This window comes from Pangasianodon hypophthalmus, chromosome 7, assembly GCF_027358585.1.
Source record: "Pangasianodon hypophthalmus isolate fPanHyp1 chromosome 7, fPanHyp1.pri, whole genome shotgun sequence".
Classification (NCBI taxonomy): Eukaryota; Metazoa; Chordata; class Actinopteri; order Siluriformes; family Pangasiidae; genus Pangasianodon; species Pangasianodon hypophthalmus.
This window is the reverse complement of record NC_069716.1, coordinates 24,516,151-24,538,109: the sequence shown is the minus strand read 5'-3', so window position 1 is coordinate 24,538,109 and position 21,959 is coordinate 24,516,151. Positions and strand designations below refer to the sequence as shown.

The window sequence follows — 21,959 nt, the reverse complement described above, 5'->3', positions numbered from 1 at the left end:
CACAGTACTGTATATATCTGCCACATATATATATATACAGAGACAGAGAGAGAGAGAGAGAGAGAGAGAGAGTTACATAGAGAACAGCACTGCACTGCATTAATGTGAGGCAGGATGATAGTTTTTTCAAAGGCGTATGTTCATTAATGATGGTGAATAAAGAAGATCTAATGATGCCCAACCAGCATTTGATACACAATGATAACACAATTGTGCTGAACACTAAATTCATTATATATTTTTTTACTTAATGTGCAAACTCGATGTAATGTATCTAATCCTCAAGACCTTCTTTAGTAAACGTACTCCTGTATTTTTTTTTATAAGGCTTGTCATACTGACTGTTCTCTTTTAGCAGTCTAATCGCCATGTCACTGAATGCTATGAAAAGTAATTCAGTCAAATTAATCTAAGTCAGACTGCAGATGTACACCAGAGTTTCAGACGAGCATCTGAATTATTGGACAACAGTAGTAATGTATCCTAAATTAGTATGCTATTTATAAGAGCATGAAAAAGACTACATACTTGCACCACAACACTCCTGACTCTCTCTAGACTCTCTCTTGACTCTTTCTAGCACCATATGACTCACTATGTTATGATATGATCACACAGCCCTTGCACCAATTTCTCAATACTTAAAAAAGGAAATGTACTAATGAATGAATCATATTTATTATTTTAATATAATATTTTTTTATTTTATTGTTTTATTCTATGCATTTTCAAATATTCTGCTTTATTCCTTTACCTTTATTTGTGGAAAGTATTTTGACTATTTGAGACTGTATCATTACTTGTGCCTTTTATGCTGGGGTTTATGAAAGGGTTTTATTCTAAATAACCTTTATTTAGCTTTTTTCCCCATGGCCTTCATAGAGATGGAGAGAGTATAAAAATATATCAAAGGTTTATATTCTGTTTGTGGCACCATATTCTGCTTATATGATTAAAATTTTATACTATAATATTAACAAAAGATTATTTTGCACTGGTATATTATACTAAGAATACGCTGGTAATTTAAAAGTTTATTAAATATGTTCAACACTTCAAATCACCCTTACTCGATTTGATATAAACATCCTGTGCTCTCGCTCCCTTCTAACCAGAATTATTCAAAATTATAATTCAAATCCAGTATCATGGTAATGTTCTAATTGCTTTAACTTTAATATTGCATTGTAACAATTCAATTCAATTCATTTTTATTTGTATAGCGCTTTTTACAAAGGTCATTGTCTCAAAGCAGAAAAATCTAATTAAAGTTATAATTGGTTATGACTTTAAACTGCAGTTGATTAAATAATATATGATTTTTAAAAATAGATTTAGCCAATTTCAACAACCAAAATCAATCACTATATTAATAAGTAAAGCCACTAGGAGGTGTTGTGCAGAAGTGATCTCTCCCTCCTCTCCATGTGAACATGTGAAACCAGACTCATATGACATATTTTCTTATTTTATAATGCCAATATACATAAACTTTTGCACTCAACTTGCACATTGGGTGCAGTGGTCCTCTGTGTCACCGGTCCAGGGTCCCTGTTTCACTCTTTTTGATCCTGAGCTTGGGTTACTCTTCTCCCAATGTCTGTGTGGGTTTCCTCCAGGTTCTCTGGTATCTTTCCACCTGGTAGGTGGAGTAGCTATGCAAAATTTCCCCTGGGTGTGAATGAGTGTGTGTGTGCATGGTGACTTGTGATGCTTTCCAGCAGGGGGGATAGGGATAGGCTCTGGATCCACTGCAACCCAGTTCTTACTAAAGATGAATGAATAAGTAAGGAATAACAGTCAACAGACCGTGAGGTTATACGAAAATACTGCATGGCATGGGGGGGTGTGATACAGCATGACGCGCAAGCGGAGTGCCGCTACCCTCTGAAGTACATTATTTTCACATAACAGCACGGTCTGGAGTGTTTTATTCCACTTATACAACAGCAATTTGCCAACAATTACAATGTTTAATTTATTAATGTATGAAACGATCTGCATTTTAACAGTTTATAATTAGATTTGATGTCGTGGAACATCAAGAGACACGTTAGTTCCAGTGTTCACTGCTGTTATAGCTGCGATAAACAGTCATTCCCTCACCAGCCTCTCTCTCTCTCTCTCTCAAATAACACAGCTTGTCATTTTATCAAGAAATCAGAAAGCATAAACTCCTCTGTCCTGAAGTCTTTCCTGTGCTGACAAACTTCGCAAAGCACTGTAACTGTTATAAAGCGCTTATAACCAAGATTCCTTCCATAAACATTAAATAAATGTCTTCTAACAAAACATCACCACATCTGTTAATAAAATCTGTTTATTATTAGTCTTAGATTATGTGGAGTGTCTGCTGTGCAAGTTCCAGTGTATGAGGAGCTACTGTAGAAACAATAACTATGTTTACATGCACATCAAATTCCGTTTAAGTCATATTCAGCCATATTCCGAATACGATGTTTATATGCGTACATGGTTGTTCTAAGTAGGCCTGAGTTGCCATTCCTAAATACCTAGCCTACAGCATCTGTTAGTACCCACAATTCCTTGCAGACTGAGCATGCACATATATCTTCTTTCAGTGGATTTTTTGAATAAGGTGTTTACATGCAAGAAATTTCCGATTAAATCTGGCATATTCCAGGGATGGGAATAGACATTTGGGGAATCAGAATATTGTAATCTGAATCAGGCAATCAGATTGCAGCATTTACATGACTCAATAATAATCAGAATACTGTCTACTGATATATACTGATTAATATCAGAATATTGATGTGTATGTAAACGCAAACAATATCACATAATAAGGCGAGCATTAATATGATGTTACAGCATTCATCTACATTATGGTATAAATGAATATCTTACACTTGTTTCTAGTGAGCTTTTGGAAGATCTTAACTGTGCTTATGGTCTCTGCTTCACCTTTAAACCACTTTACAGGGAAAAAAATCTGCTGCTAAGTGAATAAATGTCGGCTAAATGTTAATCGATTCTCGATCTCTTAGCCCCGCCCACTGGAATCGATGTCATCGGTTAGCGTTGCTACAGCCTGGCTGAGCTCGGCGTTAAAAACCTCACTCGGAGCGCTCGCGAGGAGCGTCTGTACATGTTTTATTTATTTCATACTGGTTTTTTTTATCTTGCTAGCAGCTTGCTAGCTTATTAGTCTTTCACCATGGCTTTATTCTGTTACACAACGGTTTAGTCACCGATGCAGAGGCGTCGTTTTTTCGTGTAGTCGAGATATGATCCGTTGGAAGATGAATTGTTTTAGCCAGCTCGGCTTGTTGTTGTTGTTGTTGTTATTGTTGTTGTTTTTAGCTTCATTCGCCCAGTGCAGAAGTTTAAAATGTCCTGATGGGAAGCCATGCTCGGACCGACCTCCTGTGGTACTGAGTAAGTTGATGCATTTACAGAACAGGTATCTATCCACGACACTTAAAGATCTTAATGGTTCCTTTTTAGTCTTGTTTACTGATGACGACTTGTTGACTTGTTTATTTTCGCGCGAGACTGCACAGTTGCTGACTAAAGGTGGTGTACCATGTAGCATGGTGTTGAACTATCCATAGAACTAAACGTTTTGTGAGATATATAGAGAACAAAGATTACAAAAAGTGCTTGTGACACCTTGTCAAAGTCCAGCCAGCTAGTTCCAGTCACGAAATAGTATAATTATTAGTAACATTAGAATGAAATTTACAGCTAAAACAGCTGTGCTAGCCTAGTTAGCATTTGTGTTGGTGTGGAATTGTCTTAAACCTGGACTGTGTGACCAAGACATCCTGAAATTGGGAAAAGATGTAGGCTTACAGAGTTGAGTTTTTCCCTTGAGGTGTCTTGTGCCAGTGTGGAGATTCATATGACATCCAGTCACATGATGAAGGCAGGGAAGCACATTCTCACACACAACACAGTGTAGCACACTGCAGTGTTTATTAATAACAGTACTAAGTCCTTTACATAATAGAGTCAAAATTAGACAAACAACAAGTAATATGTATACGGATAGATCTTTAAAAAAAAATTAAAGCAAAACAAGGAATCACAGTGAAGCTAAATGGTAAAAGATGTTAGTACAACAACTGAAATAACAACATTAATAACACAATCACAAACGGTAGGTTTAGTGACAGGAGCTATGAATAGTTAAATCATCTTGCTGTCAGTACTGATATGAAATACAGTCAAATGAATACTGTGGAAAAAAAACATTTGTCCTCTTTTGACATTCATGACAGTGTTTATACAGAATTTATCATAGCATTTTACTAGCATTTTCTGGGGTTTTTTTTCTGTACGTTGATTATTTCTCGGGTATAAACTCACATGAATAAAATCAACACATCTCCTGTGTGTTTTACATCTGACAATCATCCTAAATGCAATTCAACTTTTGTTTGTTAAATTATTTTCCCAAAATTGTTCACTTGCTGACTCCCACCCACCAGCCAGCTCTTCCCTATCATATGACTGCTACCAACACGGCAGGGTGAAGGATCTGCTTCCTCTAAGACTCGTGAACCCAAGCTGCTCATGCTGTGTCACTCGGGGGAAAGCGCTATCTGCCCTCTTCTGCATACTCACAGATTTGCTCGCAGAATCAAAGGATTGGCTAGTGTAGCCCTGGTTGATAGGGGAGAGAGAGAACACCATCCCTCCTGCCCTGAGAGCATGAACAATTTTGCCCATGGTCCCTGGCCACGCATAGCTGTGGTACTGTTGATTCGAATTAGAGATAATTTGCTCCTCTGATGAGCCTCTCGGGAGGCTGGCGAACGCTTTTACGTTAAATACACAACAGGTTTTCAGTGAACATTTCCCCAATAGGTTGCCACACTGGTGTAAGCATCTGTGTTTTGAACACTAGTTGTTGCTCCTGTTAGGGGTGGCCACAGCGGCTGATTGGTCCGTATATTTGATCTTCCTGATGCAACCCTCCCCAGTTTGATCCGGGCTTGGGACCGGCACTGGGAGTGCACTGTCTTGTTCCCTGGCCGGGAGTCGAACCTGGAGCGTGGCAGTCAGTGCGCCGAGGTTTTGAACACTAGTGTTTTATCAAATTCATGTGAAAGTATGCTTCATAAATTTTAAGTGATACGATGGTGCAGCAGGTAGCATTGTTTCCACATGCGTTTCGTCCAGGATCTTCAGTCTTTTCCCACCTGTCAAAAACTCGCTGGCACGAAGAAGCTCTGGATCCACCGTGACCCAGACCATGATAATGCAATTACTGAAAATGAATGAATGAAGGAAGGAATAAATTTGCCAGTACTTTACAGGGGACACATAGGGATCCGTTGCACAGCTACGCTCATCAGAATCGTCATGCGTAATTTAGAATACGACTTCAACATGGTGCTGGCTCTCTTAAATAAAAACGTACCACTATTGAAAGTCAGAGTATTATAATGTTTGCCATATTGTGGTATTGTAAAAGGTTTTGTCCCTGGGCTTTTATTATATAACAGCAATATGTTGTTGTTTTGGTTTTTTTGTATATTGTGCTGCCCTGTTTCAGAACTGTTCCCTCTCTTATTTATTTCACTCTTTCTTCATTAGTGCATTTTTTTAAAATATTCAAAGGCCTGTAAATTGTCCCAAAACAGAAGTGTGTGTTTTGCATTATGCACATAAGTCAAAATATAATATAAGGAAATAGCTTAAAAATAGATTTACCCCTTTTTTTTTTTTTTTGAAAAAGAAAGGGCGGCACTGACAAAAAGGCAAGACTCGCTGCTCAGAAGTTTAACCGCAATGGGTTATTTTAACCAAAAGTCAACTGAGATATCTTGAAACCTTTATCTAACATTCAGCAAGCACACAGGCCACTGTTTGAACATGTGCTAATATCAGGGTAAGTCAAATGGAGTTTATACTAAAGCTTCATTTCAGATCTGTCACCTCAGCACACAGAGAAAGCCAATATCTTGACATTTAAGTGTGAAATTATGACCACAATTTAAGAGTAATATTCCCTTTTAAGCCTTAATCTGTCACGATTGATCATCAGTCGATAAGAGGAGACAGCCTTCTTATCAGACTCACTGTTGATGTCCTTAGATGTGAACGCATACAGAGATAAACACAAAGTTGGGCACTAAGTCTGTTTACACCACAGCGCTGTTAAATTCTCAGTTCTATTTTGCTGAATATTTTTCTAGAACAGCAGCTCTGACAGTAGCGCCGGCTACAAGACAAATCGCAGGTGTATATTAATGTTTTCATTTTAGTATTTTATTGAAACAGCGTACACAGGGACCTGTAGGATGGACGTCCCACATAAACTGATTTTTTTAAACTGTGTGTTTAAAACAGTTTAACGTTTAGCGCTTATCTAAAGACTTTGCACTTCCTGGTTTCTTTCTTTATTCTTATTAACTTTTAAGAGAGAGGAAAAAAGAGAGGCTGGTGAGGGAATGGCTGTTATAACAGGAACTAACTTGGATCATGGACATTCCACAAAGTTAAATGTAACTATAAATGGATTTTAAAAAAAACTATGTCATGCCATTCTTTAATAAATACAAAATTTTGCATATATGGAATGGAACACGTTGGGACATGCTGTTATTGGAAAATAATCAGCAGAATTGACAGAATATAACAGCTACCCTTTGGCTTGTCCATGACTGCAGAGTGATAGAATTCATGTTGTAAAATGCTGCAGTATTCATTTAACAACTTGCTGGATTCCTCTCTGTGAATGGCTATAACTGAGTATTTCACTCAGCCTTGTTGCTCTGCAGTTCCAGGCGATCTCGGGAACCAGCTGGAGGCTAAGCTAGATAAACCCAGCGTCGTTCACTACATCTGTTACAAGAAGACGGACGAGTACTTCACGCTATGGCTGAACCTGGAGCTGTTGGTGCCTGTGGCCATCGACTGCTGGATCGATAACATGAGGTGAGAAGCATCAAGTGAATCCGTCTCATGATGTTTAATGACTATTATTAGCTCACAGGAAGTTTTGTAGGCAAACGTGCATAGTCTACAGACCTCAGGTCAAGTGTGTAATGAAATGTTACAGCATTGTGGTCACCCGACCATCACACCTGTACGTGCTCGAGTTCTTCCGCACCATCCTTGGCTAATGATGTCTGCATGGAGCTCGCTTTGTGCACAGGGGCGTTGTTATGCTGGAACAGGTTTGGGCCTCTTAGTTCTAGTGAAGGGAAACTGTAATGCTACAGCATACAAAGACATTGTATACAATTGTGTGCTTCCAACTTTGTGCCAACGGTCTGGGAAAGAACCACATTTGGGTGTGATTTGGGTAAATTTTGCTGCATTTAACTAAAACCCTGGATTTCAGACCTTTTGAAAAAACAAAGAGAACACCCCTTCAACTTAGAATTCCTGCTTGTAAACTCGGGACAGTCTCCTAAACCCAGAGTTTAGCAAGTGATGTCAAATCAACATGGCCGTCGTCTTGAGTTAGAGTAAGGAAGTCTGAGTCACTGTCTTCAATGTCTCTGCTTGCAGTTTCATGTGTCATGTCCATCTGCCATCTATTCACTTGCTGTATTTCATAATGACTTTTACTAGACTTTTACACAAGACTAAAATTCTCAGTTTAAGTTGCGACTCATGTCCACATTAGCGACTTCACACTCTGTTCTCACGTTTCTTCTGTATGTCATCAGACACATTTCCAGATGTGGAAAGACACACTGAGTTATTTTTGCACTTCACTGACTAAAACAGGATGTTTTGCATTGTAAGGCTTCATCATGATTTCTGTGCTCAGGCTTTGGTTTCTCAGAGGGAAATGAGTAACTACAAATGGCTAAAAACGTGACGTTCACCTGGTTCCTTCTTCTTTTTTTTTTATCTACATTTGATATCTTTTCACTGTTGAATAAGTAGAGTGTAAAGTTTCACTGAATTGATTTGGTGCACTGGTGTTTGTTTCTTTGGCACGGTGCCTTGTCTCTTGCTCTAATTCACTGCTTATGGAGACACATTAAGTCGTATTATAAAGAAAATCTTTAAAGAAAAATTGTAATAAGTATAGGGAACTGAATCACTTTAGAGAGAATCCCTAAAGATTGACACACCAGAACTACTAATATAATCGAATACTTCCCCTTTATAAGCTGTAGCACAGTCTTTTTATTATGATGATGATTTATTTTTAAATACATCACGCTTGCGCACGTTTTTATTTTACACACATTTCGTGCATATTTCTTTGTGTTAACTGTTTGTACACATAATTGGTGAGTCCTTTATATGTATTTGCCTCATTTTGTGCATCAGGCTGATCTACAATCGCACTACTCGAAGTACCGAAGCACCTCCGGGCGTGGACATTCGCGTGCCCGGCTTCGGTCAGACGTTCGGCCTGGAGTACCTTGACCCGAGCAAACACAGCGTGGGTGAGTGACTACTGTTCTTCCAGCAGTGGCGCAGGCACCCAGTAGCTATTTGTGAAAAACAGATCCAGGGTGCTTTTATTTACGTGTTTTCTTGTTTGCTGGTTCTCTCACTCTCAGTCGAATAAATGCAGAATTTCTAAAGGATCTGAAAGCCACTGCTGCCTTTCAGTTCACTGCAAGAAGCACCATGAAAACTAAGAACAAATGCACCCGTCTGTGCTGAGAACCTATCCGCTGTCATCCTTATGCTTGTGTTTTTGTTTTTTGTTTTAATCCATCACAGGAATATACTTCTTCACTATAGTGCAAGCCCTGGTAGATTGGGGTTACACCAGAGACGAAGATGTCCGAGGAGCACCTTACGACTGGAGAAAGGCTCCCAGTGCGTAAGATTTTAGTCTTTTGGCTAATCTTCATGATGCCCTGTGGTTAAGAACTGCAGAGCCTCATGGGTAGAATTCTAGGGTAGAATTATAATTCCTAACAGAATAAAAATCTGCATTGTTGCCCAAAATGATCAAAACATTTCTTATTGTCATTGACGGTTTTGTGTCATTTAATTACCAGTAAGTCTAGTAACTCTAGCCGATACCAAAAACCATTACTGGATACAAACCATTAAAGTTTTTGATAGAATTATAATATTGCCTCTAAGTGGTTTTGTTTAAGTGACACAAACGCTTGATTTGCGGGAATCCTGCAGGTCTGGAAAAACCATGGAAACCATGGCACTATTAATTTTTATTTTTTGTTGAATATTTTGCTATCAAAGTAATATACAGTAGATGTAGACTACTGTACAGTGGTGCAGCAGGTAATGTTACTGCCTCACAGCTCCAGGTACTTAGATCCTGAGCTCAAATTACTGTCTGTGCAGAGTTTCCGGGATGCATCCATCGTTCCTGGGATAGGCTCTGGATGCACGGCAACACTGACCAAGATAAAGTGCTGACTGAAGATGAACGAATTACATTCCCATGTCTTTATGGCACAAATAATGACCATGAAATATAGAATTATTTTAAAAACCATTCTGGAAAATGTCTGGACAAGGAAAAAGCAAGAACCTTGTACTGCTATTGTTTGTTCTGTCTGTAGCTGGATAAAATTATAGAGAGATCCATTTGAATATTAAGTCATAAACAATTAAAGAGAGTCATTAAATAACTAAACTAAGGAATTGAAATGTTAAAATGCAATTTTTAAAGATGTTTTACCACCCCAAGTGAAAATACAGCTGTATTCTCTGTAAGTCTTTTTTTTTTTTTTTTTTTTTTCTTTTTCTTCTTCATTATTACAGATGAGAACAAGGAGTACTTTCTGAAGCTGCAGCTGATGATTGAGGAGATGGCGCAGAAGTACGGTGGTCCAGTGGTCCTCATCGCTCACAGCATGGGCAACATGTACACACTGTACTTCCTCAACCAGCAGCCACAGGCCTGGAAGGACAAGTACATCAAGGCGTTTGTGTGCCTGGGCCCTCCGTGGGCTGGCGTGGCCAAGACACTGCGCGTTATGGCCAGTGGTAAGAAGTCATTTTCTGTATTGTAGAGGTGTCCAAAGTTCTGCAGTTTAGTTTCAGCTTTAATCCTGATCTCTATAAAAGGGTACTATCTCTAGAAACCTCTGTTTTATGGAGTCTGGAGAGGGGGAAAAAAACAGCTTTATAGCTTGTCAATTGAAAATCCCAGTTCATGACATTACAACAAGATGACGAGATGATAAGTACACGAACAGCTTTGGAAATCTAACGAATCTTTTAAAGAGTCGTCATGCTGTACAGAAATGTCTGACCTTTTAAGCTGAATTTTATTGAATGTTTGATTAATATATACGTGTATTTGCCATGAAATAGCCATTGGAGCTGGTATGGCCATAAACTCTAATATAAACAAACAAACACCTTTGGTAGTAAAACACATATTTGCTATATACAGAAGTGAATACTATAAACAACAGCAATGATATTACACCAAACAGTGAGGACAGTGACACAATGGCCATGTTTTTGAAGGAATTTATTAAATAAATAGTGAACATTTAAGTGTTAAATCTCCTGTTATTCAGCATTAAACTGAAAAATTGTCAATAGGTGCTTTGCTGCTATATATCTAATTCAACACATCAACAATCAGTTTAATATTTGGTATTCATAGTAACTGAATAGAATATTTCATAAATAATCTGATCTATACAGCATATTTACAAATAACAGAAGTATAATTGAAATAACCAGTATAAAGTATACTGTACAGATGTTTAATATGAGTGAGAATTTTATTGGTAGTAGTAGTAGTAGTGTTTTTATATTGCTTTAACTGTCCTGCTCTTCCTGTTTAGGTGATAATAATCGTATTCCAGTGATCAGCCCTCTGAAGATCCGCACCCAGCAGCGGACTGCTGTGTCCACGCCATGGCTCTTCCCGTACGCGCACACGTGGCCGAATGACGTACCGCTGGTCTCCACACCCAGCGCCAACTACACCGTGAAAGATTACGAGCGCTTCTTCAAGGACATTGGCTTCGAGGACGGCTGGGCCATGCGTCAGGATACGGAGCCACTGGTGCAGGCTCTGCAGGCCCCTGGCGTTCCCGTGCACTGTCTGTACGGGACAGGCATCCCCACAGCGCAGGCTTACAACTACAGTACTTTCCCCGACTCCGAGCCCGAAGTGGTGAACGGCGAGGGAGATGGCACAGTGAACGTGCTGAGCGCCGTGCAGTGCAAACGCTGGAGAGACGAGCAGAAGCAGCCCGTCCATCTGGTGGAGCTGCCAGGGAACGAGCACGTGGCCATGCTGCTAAACATCACTACCGTCGCGTACATTAAAAACGTGCTGTTCTCTCCCTGACGCACACGACACTTTCATCTCCGCCTTTTAATTAGGAGAAATGTCCAGTCACACCTGACTGAAAGACCTCACTTCTGCTTTTATAATCAATTTCTGCCCCTTTGAGGTTAACTACTTCTGTCGTAAAATGTTTTTTGCTTAGAAAAGCGCTTGGCACAGACTGCCACTTTAATTAAGAGGAATGATTGGGGTCACTTTCCTAACTGAAAACGCCTCAGTTCTGCTTTTTACAACAAAACCGTGCCCTTTGGAGTCTAACCACTTCTCCTTTATTTCTGATGTGAAAATGTCCAGTGGTTATGTGGGTACCTGTATCTTGTAGAGTAGTTAGATGGATACATTAGTCTGTTTTAGAGGAGTTAATCCATATATACATTCTTGGGCACAGTCAGAAAAATAGTGCAATTTTATATTTGGGTTGTTAAAGATCCTAAATTTTACTTTATAAATGTTTTAGACCAAATGTTCTGTGCCATTTTAAATGACGTTTCTGCTGATACTAATCTAGCTGTGATTTTTCTCTGAGAACTGAGGAGAATCATAGTACTGCTATGACTCTTTATTGTTAATTATACCAAAAATGTTGTTTTATTGAATGTAAATCAGATGTTATATTTTGAATGTTAGATTTTTTTTTTATTTTTTTTTTGCATATATTTCTTCTAAATCAGATGCTAAAAAGACACAGCTGCTTTCGCAGACATTAAAAATGCATAAGGCAGAGATCAGAACTCTGGTCATTCCATCAGCAGTAAACTCATACTGACATTTTTACAGTGAACTCGCTTGTTCAATAATCTATATTTTGTTTTCATACACAGATCAGCTTGTAAAATTAATTTGGTATAGAATCGACACCTCAGCGATTACATATATATATAAAAGAAAGTAAGATGATGCAGTTCAATGCCATGCTTCCCAGGTATAAACTTTCATACACAGCCAAAACGAAGGTATATATATATATATATATATCATTATTTATGTAAATAGCATTGTATTTCTTAAGAAGAGATTTATGAGCCTTTTCATGTTTGTTGTGGATGGATTTTATTCCTTTTTGCTGTAAAAACCTGTTTGTTCCAGATGTGTCCTTAATGCATTTATTACAACTCAAATGTGTTGCCCAAGTACTTGCCTAATTGTTGGTGTAAGAATCAAGAGAAAGGACTGTTCAATTTCTGCAGCCATCTGTCATTATTTTTGCTGTTATCATTCTGAGAAAGTAGTGGGTTCTGGAGGTCAAACAGGGGGCTTGTTAAAGGGACACTAAGTAATATTTTTTTCACATGCTTTATGTTACAATTTTATTGATTTGCTGTTTATTAGATTTATTTTTGGTGACTTAAAAGGATGTGAGAACTGTATGAGTGACGAGCAGCTTTATTCAATGCTGCTCTAGAAAGCCATTTCCTCGGTTCTGTGACTGTGCTGCCGTGACCCTTTACAAATCAGTATTGTTCATTTTAGTTACAAAGAGAAAATGCTCTTGTTGTGCCTTTTAAACTTGTCAAGAGTGTTTGCATTATACACTGGTTGGTTGAACAATGTGAATTTTAAAGTTAACCTCTCCTGTCTCATTGACTCATTTTCTCAGGTGTTTTACATACAAGGCAAATATGATGTTTACCCTCGATGATGGGGTGAGGAGCTTGACAATCTGGGATGGCCTCGGAGTAGAGCCATCAGAAATTAGTCTAATGTCAGTTGAGGAGTTTTAGGCACCTTACAAGGATGCTCTCTGGTCAGCTTCTCTTAGAGCTGTGCCAAGGATGTCCCACTTGATGGAGACCCCAGGGACAGACCCAGGACCTGCTGGAGAGATTATATCTCACATATAATTGGCTTGGGATTGTCTGGGGATCCTCCAAGAGGAGCTAGAGCTAGCTAGAATCTGTAGCTGGGGTAAAGAAGTCTGGGCTGATCTTCTGAGCCTGTCACCAGTGTGACTCCCACCAGGAAAAGTGGAAGATTAATGTGTAACTGAATGCGTATGATGCACTAGTTCTTATCCTACACATTAATATATATACACTATATTACCAAAAGTATTCGGTCACCCATTCAAATGATCAGAATCAGGTGTCCTAATCACTTGGCCTGGCCACAGGTGTATAAAATCAAGCACTTAGGCATGCAGACTGTTTTTACAAACATTTGTGAAAGAATGGGCCGCTCTCAGGAGCTCAGTGAATTCCAGCGTGGAACTGTCATAGGATGCCACCTGTGCAACAAATCCAGTCGTGAAATTTCCTCGCTCCTAAATATTCCACAGTCAACTGTCAGCTTTATCATAACAAAATGGAAGAGTTTGGGAACAAGAGCAACTCAGCCACGAAGTGGTAGGCCACGTAAACTGACGGAGAGGGGTCAGCGGATGCTGAAGCGCATAGTGCAAAGAGGTCGTCGACTTTCTTCACTGTCAATTGCTACAGAGCTCCAAACTTCATGTGACATTCAGATTAGCCCAAGTACAGTACGCAGAGAGCTTCATGGAATGGGTTTCCATGGCCGAGCAGCTGCATCCAAGCCACACATCACCAAGTGCAATGCAAAGCGTCGGATGCAGTGGTGTAAAGCACGCCGCCACTGGACTCTAGAGCAGTAGAGACGCGTTCTCTGGAGTGATGAATCACGCTTTTCCATCTGGCAATCTGATGGACGAGTCTGGGTTTGGAGGTTGCCAGGAGAACGGTACATTTCGGACTGCATTGTGCCGAGTGTGAAATTTGGTGGAGGAGGAATTATGGTGTGGGGTTGTTTTTCAGGAGTTGGGCTTGGCCCCTTAGTTCCAGTGAAAGGAACTTTGAATGCTTCAGGATACCAAAACATTTTGGACAATTCCATGCTCCCAACCTAGTGGGAACAGTTTGGAGCGGGTCCCTTCCTCTTCCAACATGACTGTGCACCAGTGCACAAAGCAAGGTCCATAAAGACATGGATGACAGAGTCTGGTGTGGAGGAACTTGACTGGCCTGCACAGAGTCCTGACCTGAACCCGATAGAACACCTTTGGGATGAATTAGAGCGGAGACTGAGAGCCAGGCCTTCTCGACCAACATCAGTGTGTGACCTCACCAATGCGCTTTTGGAAGAATGGTCAAAAATTCCTATAAACACACTCCTCAACCTTATGGACAGCCTTCCCAGAAGAGTTGAAGCTGTAATAGCTGCAAAAGGTGGACCGACATCATATTGAACCCTATGGGTTAGGAATGGGATGGCACTTAAGTTCATATGTGAGTCAAGGCAGGTGACCGAATACTTTTGGTAATATACTGTATGTATCCCTCTGGAAGGCAATAAGAAAAAAGTGAAGTGCAGCAAAATCTTGAGCTTGTCCCTGAAAATAACTGACTGCATTTTATCAGTGTTAAATGTTTGGTTGATGCAGTTGTTATTAGTGTTAAAAAGTAACCTGTAAAAAAGCTGAACCTGTAATTTCTAAGAAGGAACAAATCCTTGCCTCAGTTTCATTGTGTCGGATGTTGCAAAAAGTGAGGTTTTCGCTGTGAACAGTACAGGAAATAACCATTTCCTCTACAGTTAGGTTAGCCAGTGAGTCAACATGGTACGATTTAGAGCTGACTGAATGTCATGCCTCCATCCTTGAGAATGACAGTTACAGAATGAATGCCTCCTTCTCTGAGACTGATGCACAGAGAAGCACAGATGGAGAAAGGAGAAACACTTTGTCAAAGGACATTCATTTGATAACATTTCTAAATCATAGTACGCTAGGAATTCAAATGTGATATGAGACTGTACTGATACAGAAACCCATGTATAGATTCAGTTTTGATTGACTCCCAACTTCTGTCAGATGCACAGAATGGAATCCAGCCAGAGGTGACAGCAGCAAGGAAAATCCCCGAGACGACATGAGGAATATACCTGAAGAGGAACCAGACGCCGTGACATCGGATAGTGGGATTACAAATCATTACAGTATACAGACATAGAAGAATTAAAGCAAATAATGCTAAGTGTATTGAAAGGATGTTCAGTATGAGCAGATTGGGAATAAGAGTCCTGGGATGAGCACAGGACAGGCTTTATGATTATTGTAGCAGTCCTTGGGTACAAATGTACAGTATCCAGGTGAGAACTGGGCATATATTGCTTTTAGAAGTAATAGTTTTTAGGGTGTACATGTGGGACAATCCACAGGATAGGAAATTGAATCATTCAGACTTTCACCCAGTGACACTGAATGCCAGTACCTTACAAATTATATTGAAATCAGGTGCTTTAACATACTCTCTATAGCCAGCAAATACATTTTGCAGGCAGTAGACTTGTTTTAGTCAGTATATTAGCACAAAAAAGGGTTTATTTAAACCTTTATTACACTATAAATATATACAACTCTTTTAACTCTGGGTTTGTCCTAAGGTTGCTTTGATTTGTAATGTAAAAGAATCCTGTATTCAATTGTGTTAGTCAGTTCCTTAGTTAATAAAAAAAAAAAAAAAAAAAAAAAAACCACACACACACAATAATAATAGTAATAATAATAATAATAAATAAGTAATAAAAGGGCATTATTAAAAGCATTTCCTGTTTTACAGTATACAAATATTTAATTAGCACATTGTTTAAGAGGGTTAGGATATTTGTAATAGAAATTCTAGTTTCTCTGATTGAATTCAGTATCCTAGTAAGAAAAAGCTTTATTAAAACTTTCACACTGTAAAATATTACATCCATCACACCTTCAGGAAGGCTACTCTGACTCTTCTGATTGTCCGGAGTGTCTGAAGGCATTAGCAGATTGTCGTTAAAATCCACCTAACTGCTGTCTGTCATTGCAGCGGGAACAGAAAGAATTTATTCCCGGTTTTGCAGCGGAGCTCTTTGCAGTTCAGCCTTATCTGGAAAGGTCCATCTTCGTGGCCGTCCACGAGACTCTAGAGAGAAAAAATAAACAGTTTAGGGGTTATAACAGTTCAGTAATCTGTGTGAAAGCCTGCTAGTCTAGTTACTCAAGTAACAACCTGATATGAAAAACCAGACACGGTCAATATGCACATGTTTAGTGAGTGACAGATGCTCCGAGCTGCTCGTATTAATATTAGAAAGCGTGCTCAAGCGGTTAAAGGTTAAACGGTTCATCATGTGAAGAGCATCTGGTGATTATCAGGTAAAAATTCATTCCAAGTCAGTCTTAAAAGTGCAAGTAACAGAGAACAAGAATGTTCCTCTTGTGTAAGCCACATGCAGTTTTAATTAGAACTCGTTAACCATAGAAGCTTCCAGCTCATCAGCGTAAAACACTGCTGCACACATTGCACCTCCCTGAGGTTTGTTTTTTCTTGAGTCTCACTCAATTTGATTTTTTAAATTTGATTTTCTGCTCAAATCCACCACAATTTACATTTCAGGATTTACAATCAATGTATATTTTTGATTTTTTTTTTAATTAAATTTTGGTTTAAACTCCTCTCATTGACATGTTTTTCTATTTTCATATGTAGGTCTATTTTCCTACATCATGCACAATGCCATTCTGATCTTGGCATTTAGTGGAATTTAGCCCTTGCTTCACATCTACCTGAAGAGAGGGATGCAGCGGTGCTTTAGTCTGTCCAGCTCTCTCAGCTCTTCATCTGTAAACTCTGTTCCAACAGATCAGCTTCCAAAGCTTCAACGTTCATGCTAATACCACCGTTAAAGCTATCGCTCCTGTCATCTCGTAGATAAGCTAACTAGCCTAGCTGAGTCTCTGAAAAAGATGTAGCTGCACTGCATTCTGGAACGTTGAGTCCAGTGTTTGCTTTCTCCACGACTTCTATATTTTTTTTTAATTAAGAACTTTATTCAAGTTTAATTATTTATTCCTATTTTTAACATTTAAATTTCTCGTAATAATACGTTATTACTAATGAATATGTTATTACATCACTATTGAATATATACTCAGCACTGTACCTGCAACTCTGATAAACACACATGCTGCAGTTTTTCAGTGAAGTCACCAACACACCAGGCCAGACTCAAGTGAAACGATGGATCCTAGAAGACAAACAATAAGTGAGCAATTGAAAGCAGAGGTTGAGTACCAACTGACTCAGTTTTGTTAAGAAATCTGCAGACCTCATAGTAAGTGCTAAGGTTGAACTCTTCCATGACTTTGTCCACTCTTTTCACAACCTCAAGAAGCTGCGAGTGACCTGTAGAGATTTCCATACCGAGAAAAGTCCTGCAGTGGATGAGACGTCACAATGACTGAAACATTTCAATCAGGGTCTGAAACCTGACTCATCAGATACAAGTATAAATGTGTTATGTAGTTTATGGGGCTGAGGGAAAAGTGATTCTGGTTGTGAAGATACGCATCCACATGTTTACAGTGACATCACTGAAGAACTGGATGGGATGTCAAACAGATACTTACATAAAAGATTTTGAGTAAGACAAACCTCTATTCACTGGGTCGCTACATTACCTTTGTAGCTCCAGTGAAAAACAGAAGAAAGTCAGACGCCATCATTTTTATAAAGGGGTAAATTGTGCAAAATTTATTTATTTATTTTTTTTGGTGAACTACTGAATTCTGCCTCACTATGGATAAAACTCCATGTACCAAATAAATACATTTGGGGTGTAACACAATGGCACTATTGCTATCTGTATCTATGTAGTGCTCGAAAAATCAATATCCATATCTGTACTCGGATTGTTCCCCTGGAATCAATGAAAAAAAAAACAAAAAGAAAAACAACAGATGTAGAAATGCCAGCATGGTGTATGAATTCTGGCTCTGGGAGTTCCTCAACCTCAGCTACTTCACGCAGTTAATATTTACATGTGTGTCTGCTCATGATATTTTCTAACAAAGGTAGCTGGTTCTATTTCCCAAAATACAAACAAACTAGTAGCCAAATTTAACCCCCCTGACAATGCATTGCATGTTAATGAACATGGTCTTTGTTTTCCCACAACTTCATATCTGACCAACTGCTCGTGCGCACATGAAAGTAAAAACCTTCCACAATTTTTTTTAGCTGCGTCCCACACAATCCCACTCGCTATGCATACCTCTAGTCTTCAAACAGATACGAAAAAAAAAGAATAGTGGACCTGCCATTCATATCTGTATAGAACACATTATCTGTTCATTCCAAATAATACAACCGTATTCAGTTACATTCCTAAAATACATGCAAATATAACGCAGCTTCAAAATAAATGGCTATAAATGAGAACTTACCTTGTCTTTTCTTGATTGGAGTACACCTTCAGTTTACCTGTTAGACATACAAATCTGCAAAAATCAATGCTCACAGTTAATATACATCATGAAACAATCATCAGGTCAAAGGGGTTATTTCAGAGAAAACAGATACAGACCCCCGGCATGTTGCCAGTGCAGAACGCAGCGACTGAACAAACGGCTGAATCCAGTGGTGTCGTAGGACCACCGTCTGAGAGAGGCTGATGTGAAACTCCTCAGCCTGGGTCAACGTGATGCCACGAGCTGCGGCACAAACCCGCAGCTCATCCAGCAACTCCAGGAACACGTCTTCAGGCTCATCTGAAATGCAAACTGTAGATTCAGGCCACCATTCAGGGCTTTGAGTGTAAAAACACTATATCAGTGGTTCCCAAGCCTGGCCTCAGTCCATGATTCCATTTTTCAGAAAGTGAAACAGGCATTCAATGGTCATGGTTGCTTACTCCACATGTTCCTGTCCTACATACTGTATGGCCAAAAGTATGTAAAAACCTGACCGTCACACACATACGTGCTTATCGAACATCTAATTCAAGAGTATTTCCCCCTTTGTTTACTTTATCAGCCTCCACTCTTCTGGGAAGGCTTTCCACTAGGATGTGGGGATTTGTGCTCATTCAGACACAAGAGCATTAGTGAGGTCAGGCACTTATGTCAGGCAAGGAGGCCAGTCAGCATTCCATTTCATCCCATAAGTGTTCAGTGGAGTTGAGGTCAGGGCTCTGTGCAGGCCACTAGAGTTCTTCCACTCCAACCTAGGCAAAACATGTCTCACTTTATGCACAGGAGCTTTATCATGCAAGAACAGGTTTGGACTAGGCCCAAAAAGGGTAATCTTAATGCTACAGTACACAAAGTCATTCCAGACAACTGTATGCTTGTAATCTTTGTGGTAAAGGTTTGGTATGGTCAGGTCTCCACATACGTTTGGCCATATACAGTGGATATAAAAAAAAGTTTACACACCCCTGTTAAAATGCAGGGTTTTGTGATGTAGAAAATGAAACCAAGATAAGTCATGTCAGAACTTTTTCCACCCTCAATGTGAAATTACAACATATAAAAAAATTAAGTGAAAAACAATAAAAAAAAATTTAGGGAAAAATAGGAAAAATAAAAAAGTTACAACAACCTGGTTGCATAAGTGTATACACCCTTTTATAATGGAGATGTGGCTGTGATCAGAATGAACCAATCATATTCAATCTCATGTTCAAAAGTAATTATCATACAGCCGTCATCAGCGAAATTATTCTGATTAACCCCAAATAAAGACCAGCTGTTTCTATACGATGTTCTTGGTTTCATCTGACTGCTGAAAGCATGGTCCACAAAGGGCTTACAAAGCATGCATGGTATCTCACTTGTTATAAGGTATCGATCAGGAGAGGGGTATAAAAGAATTTCCATAACATTAGATGTACCATAGAACACCATAAAGGCCATCAACAACAAATGGAGAAACTGGGGCACCACAGTGACAATAGCAAGAACATGACGTTCCTCCAAAATTTACAAAAAGATAAGACAAAAACTTACCAGGGAGGCTACCAACAGACATACGGCAACATTAAAGGAGCTGCAGGAATATCCGACAAGTCCTGATTACGCTCTGCATGTGACAACAATCTCTCGTATTCTTCACAAGTCTGGGCTATGGGGTAGACAGAAGCCCTTTCTCACAAAAAAACATCACCCCACTAAATCATTAAAAACTAAATCACCCCAAACCATGTGGCAAAATGTGTTATGGTCTGATGAGACCAATTCCAAAAGGTATAATAATTCCATAATTCCAAAAGATATGTTTGGAGCAAAAAAAGCACATCACCAAAAGAACACCATACCCACGGTGAAGCATGGTGGTGGCAGCATCATGCTTCAGAGCTGCTTTTCTTCAGCCAGACCTGGGGATTTTATCAAGGTGGAGGGAATCATGAATAGCTACAAATACCAGTCGTATTTTAGTGCAAAACCTTCAGGTGTCTGCTAGTAAGCTGAAGAAGAAAAGGAATTTCACCTTTCAGGACAACAATTACCCAAAGCACACATCCAAATCAACAAAGGAATGACTTAACCAAAAGAAGATCAATGTTTTTGAATGACCTAGCCAGAGCCCAGACCTGAAGCAGGCTGTGCACAGGAGATTCCCTCACAATATGATGGATCTAGAATATTACCAAGTCAAGATGTGCCACGCTGATAGGCTCTTACTCAAAAAATCTGAGTGGTGTAATATAATCAAAAGGTGCTTGAAGAAAGTATTAGTTCATGTATGCAATTAACTTATTATAAGTTTTTTATTTTTATCTTTTTTTTTCCCCTATAAAAGTTTCTGATTGTTTTTCACTTTATTTGTATACTTTGCAATTGCACATTAAAGGTGAGGAAAAGATCTGACATGATTTATCTTCGTGTCATTCTTTTACTTGCCATTTTAAGAGGGCTGTGTAGACTTTTTACATCCATTGTAGTGTATATTAATGTTTTTCCTGCTCCTAACACACCTGATTCTCATATAAGCAGCTAAAGAACAGTGCTTCCTAAGTTGAAATTGGTGTGTTAAAGGAGCAGGGATATTTGTAGGACAGGACCAAATGTTAGGAACCTTTAGCTTACTCCAGTGTGTCAGGACCAGACTGGGACAAGGGCTTAAATCACACAACTTTACATTAGATCTCACCATCCCTGCATGCTCTGAGTCTTACATGGCAGATAGACATAAGTAGCCCAGTTGCCTCTCTCGTGGTGGAAAGACCTGAGTCGTCCTCCATGTTGAGAGCTGTCATCTATGTGCTGCTCTTCTGAGTCTCTGAACATCTCCTTCACGGAGGCAGGCAGAGGAAGGCGAGCCACAGTGTCCTGACTTGAACCTTCATTCTTCTCTGCAGCTGAAACCCTGAATAAATGTCTTTTGCGCTTTCTGTTAGTAGCAACGACTTCATTTTCATCTTCCGAGCTGCTGCTGTAACTAACTAGCATGTCAATACACAAATACAGTTCCAAAAAAAATAGGTTACAAGCTACACGCGTCAATATAGCTTCATTGACAGACGATTTAAGACAATAAAAAAAATCCCAAATATAGCTATAGCACATACATTAATCGACATAGGGTTTAAAAAGCACTATTTTATCTCTTCTAGAGCGCTTTATATAGCAAATACAGTGTTATTTGGGATCCAGGAAGGCAAGGTGTTGCGCTATCACGAAGTCCCACCTGCAACAATATCGGCTGAAATAGTTCCGGATTTGTGCAACAAATATCCAATAAATCATTTTTTTTTATAGAAACAGCGTATGGTTAGCAAGTCTTGTCTGTTATAATTATCTCAATATAACATGTTTGAAAGTTGAGTAGAAAAAATTTTAGAGATGCAGTCCTCTCCGTACTGCCTGAACTGTTTCAAGCTAAAGATATCTGGCCACATTTTTGTGCACATTTGAAATAACAAATAACGAGAACGTGCACATGTACATGCT

The 21,959-nt window shown here is 39.2% G+C and overlaps 2 protein-coding genes across 2 annotated transcripts; one reads left to right on the top strand and one right to left on the bottom strand.

The window, feature by feature from the left end:
• Positions 1-3,042: 3,042 nt before the first annotated feature.
• On the top strand, positions 3,043-12,805 carry pla2g15 (phospholipase A2, group XV). Its single transcript, XM_026946449.3, has 6 exons — positions 3,043-3,402; positions 6,756-6,912; positions 8,269-8,387; positions 8,671-8,769; positions 9,688-9,912; positions 10,728-12,805. The coding sequence occupies exons 1-6, from the start codon at positions 3,252-3,254 to the stop codon at positions 11,237-11,239; spliced, it is 1,263 nt and encodes a 420-aa protein (XP_026802250.1). The 5' UTR covers positions 3,043-3,251; the 3' UTR covers positions 11,240-12,805.
• Positions 12,806-15,740: 2,935 nt separating this feature from the next.
• Positions 15,741-21,908, bottom strand: usb1 (U6 snRNA biogenesis 1). The gene is made up of 6 exons (XM_026946485.3): positions 21,185-21,908; positions 18,593-18,776; positions 18,453-18,506; positions 17,336-17,441; positions 17,171-17,254; positions 15,741-16,149 (listed from the first exon to the last, which is right to left on the bottom strand). The coding sequence occupies exons 1-6, from the start codon at positions 21,573-21,575 to the stop codon at positions 16,045-16,047; spliced, it is 924 nt and encodes a 307-aa protein (XP_026802286.1). The 5' UTR covers positions 21,576-21,908; the 3' UTR covers positions 15,741-16,044.
• Between the last annotated feature and the right edge of the window lie 51 nt (positions 21,909-21,959).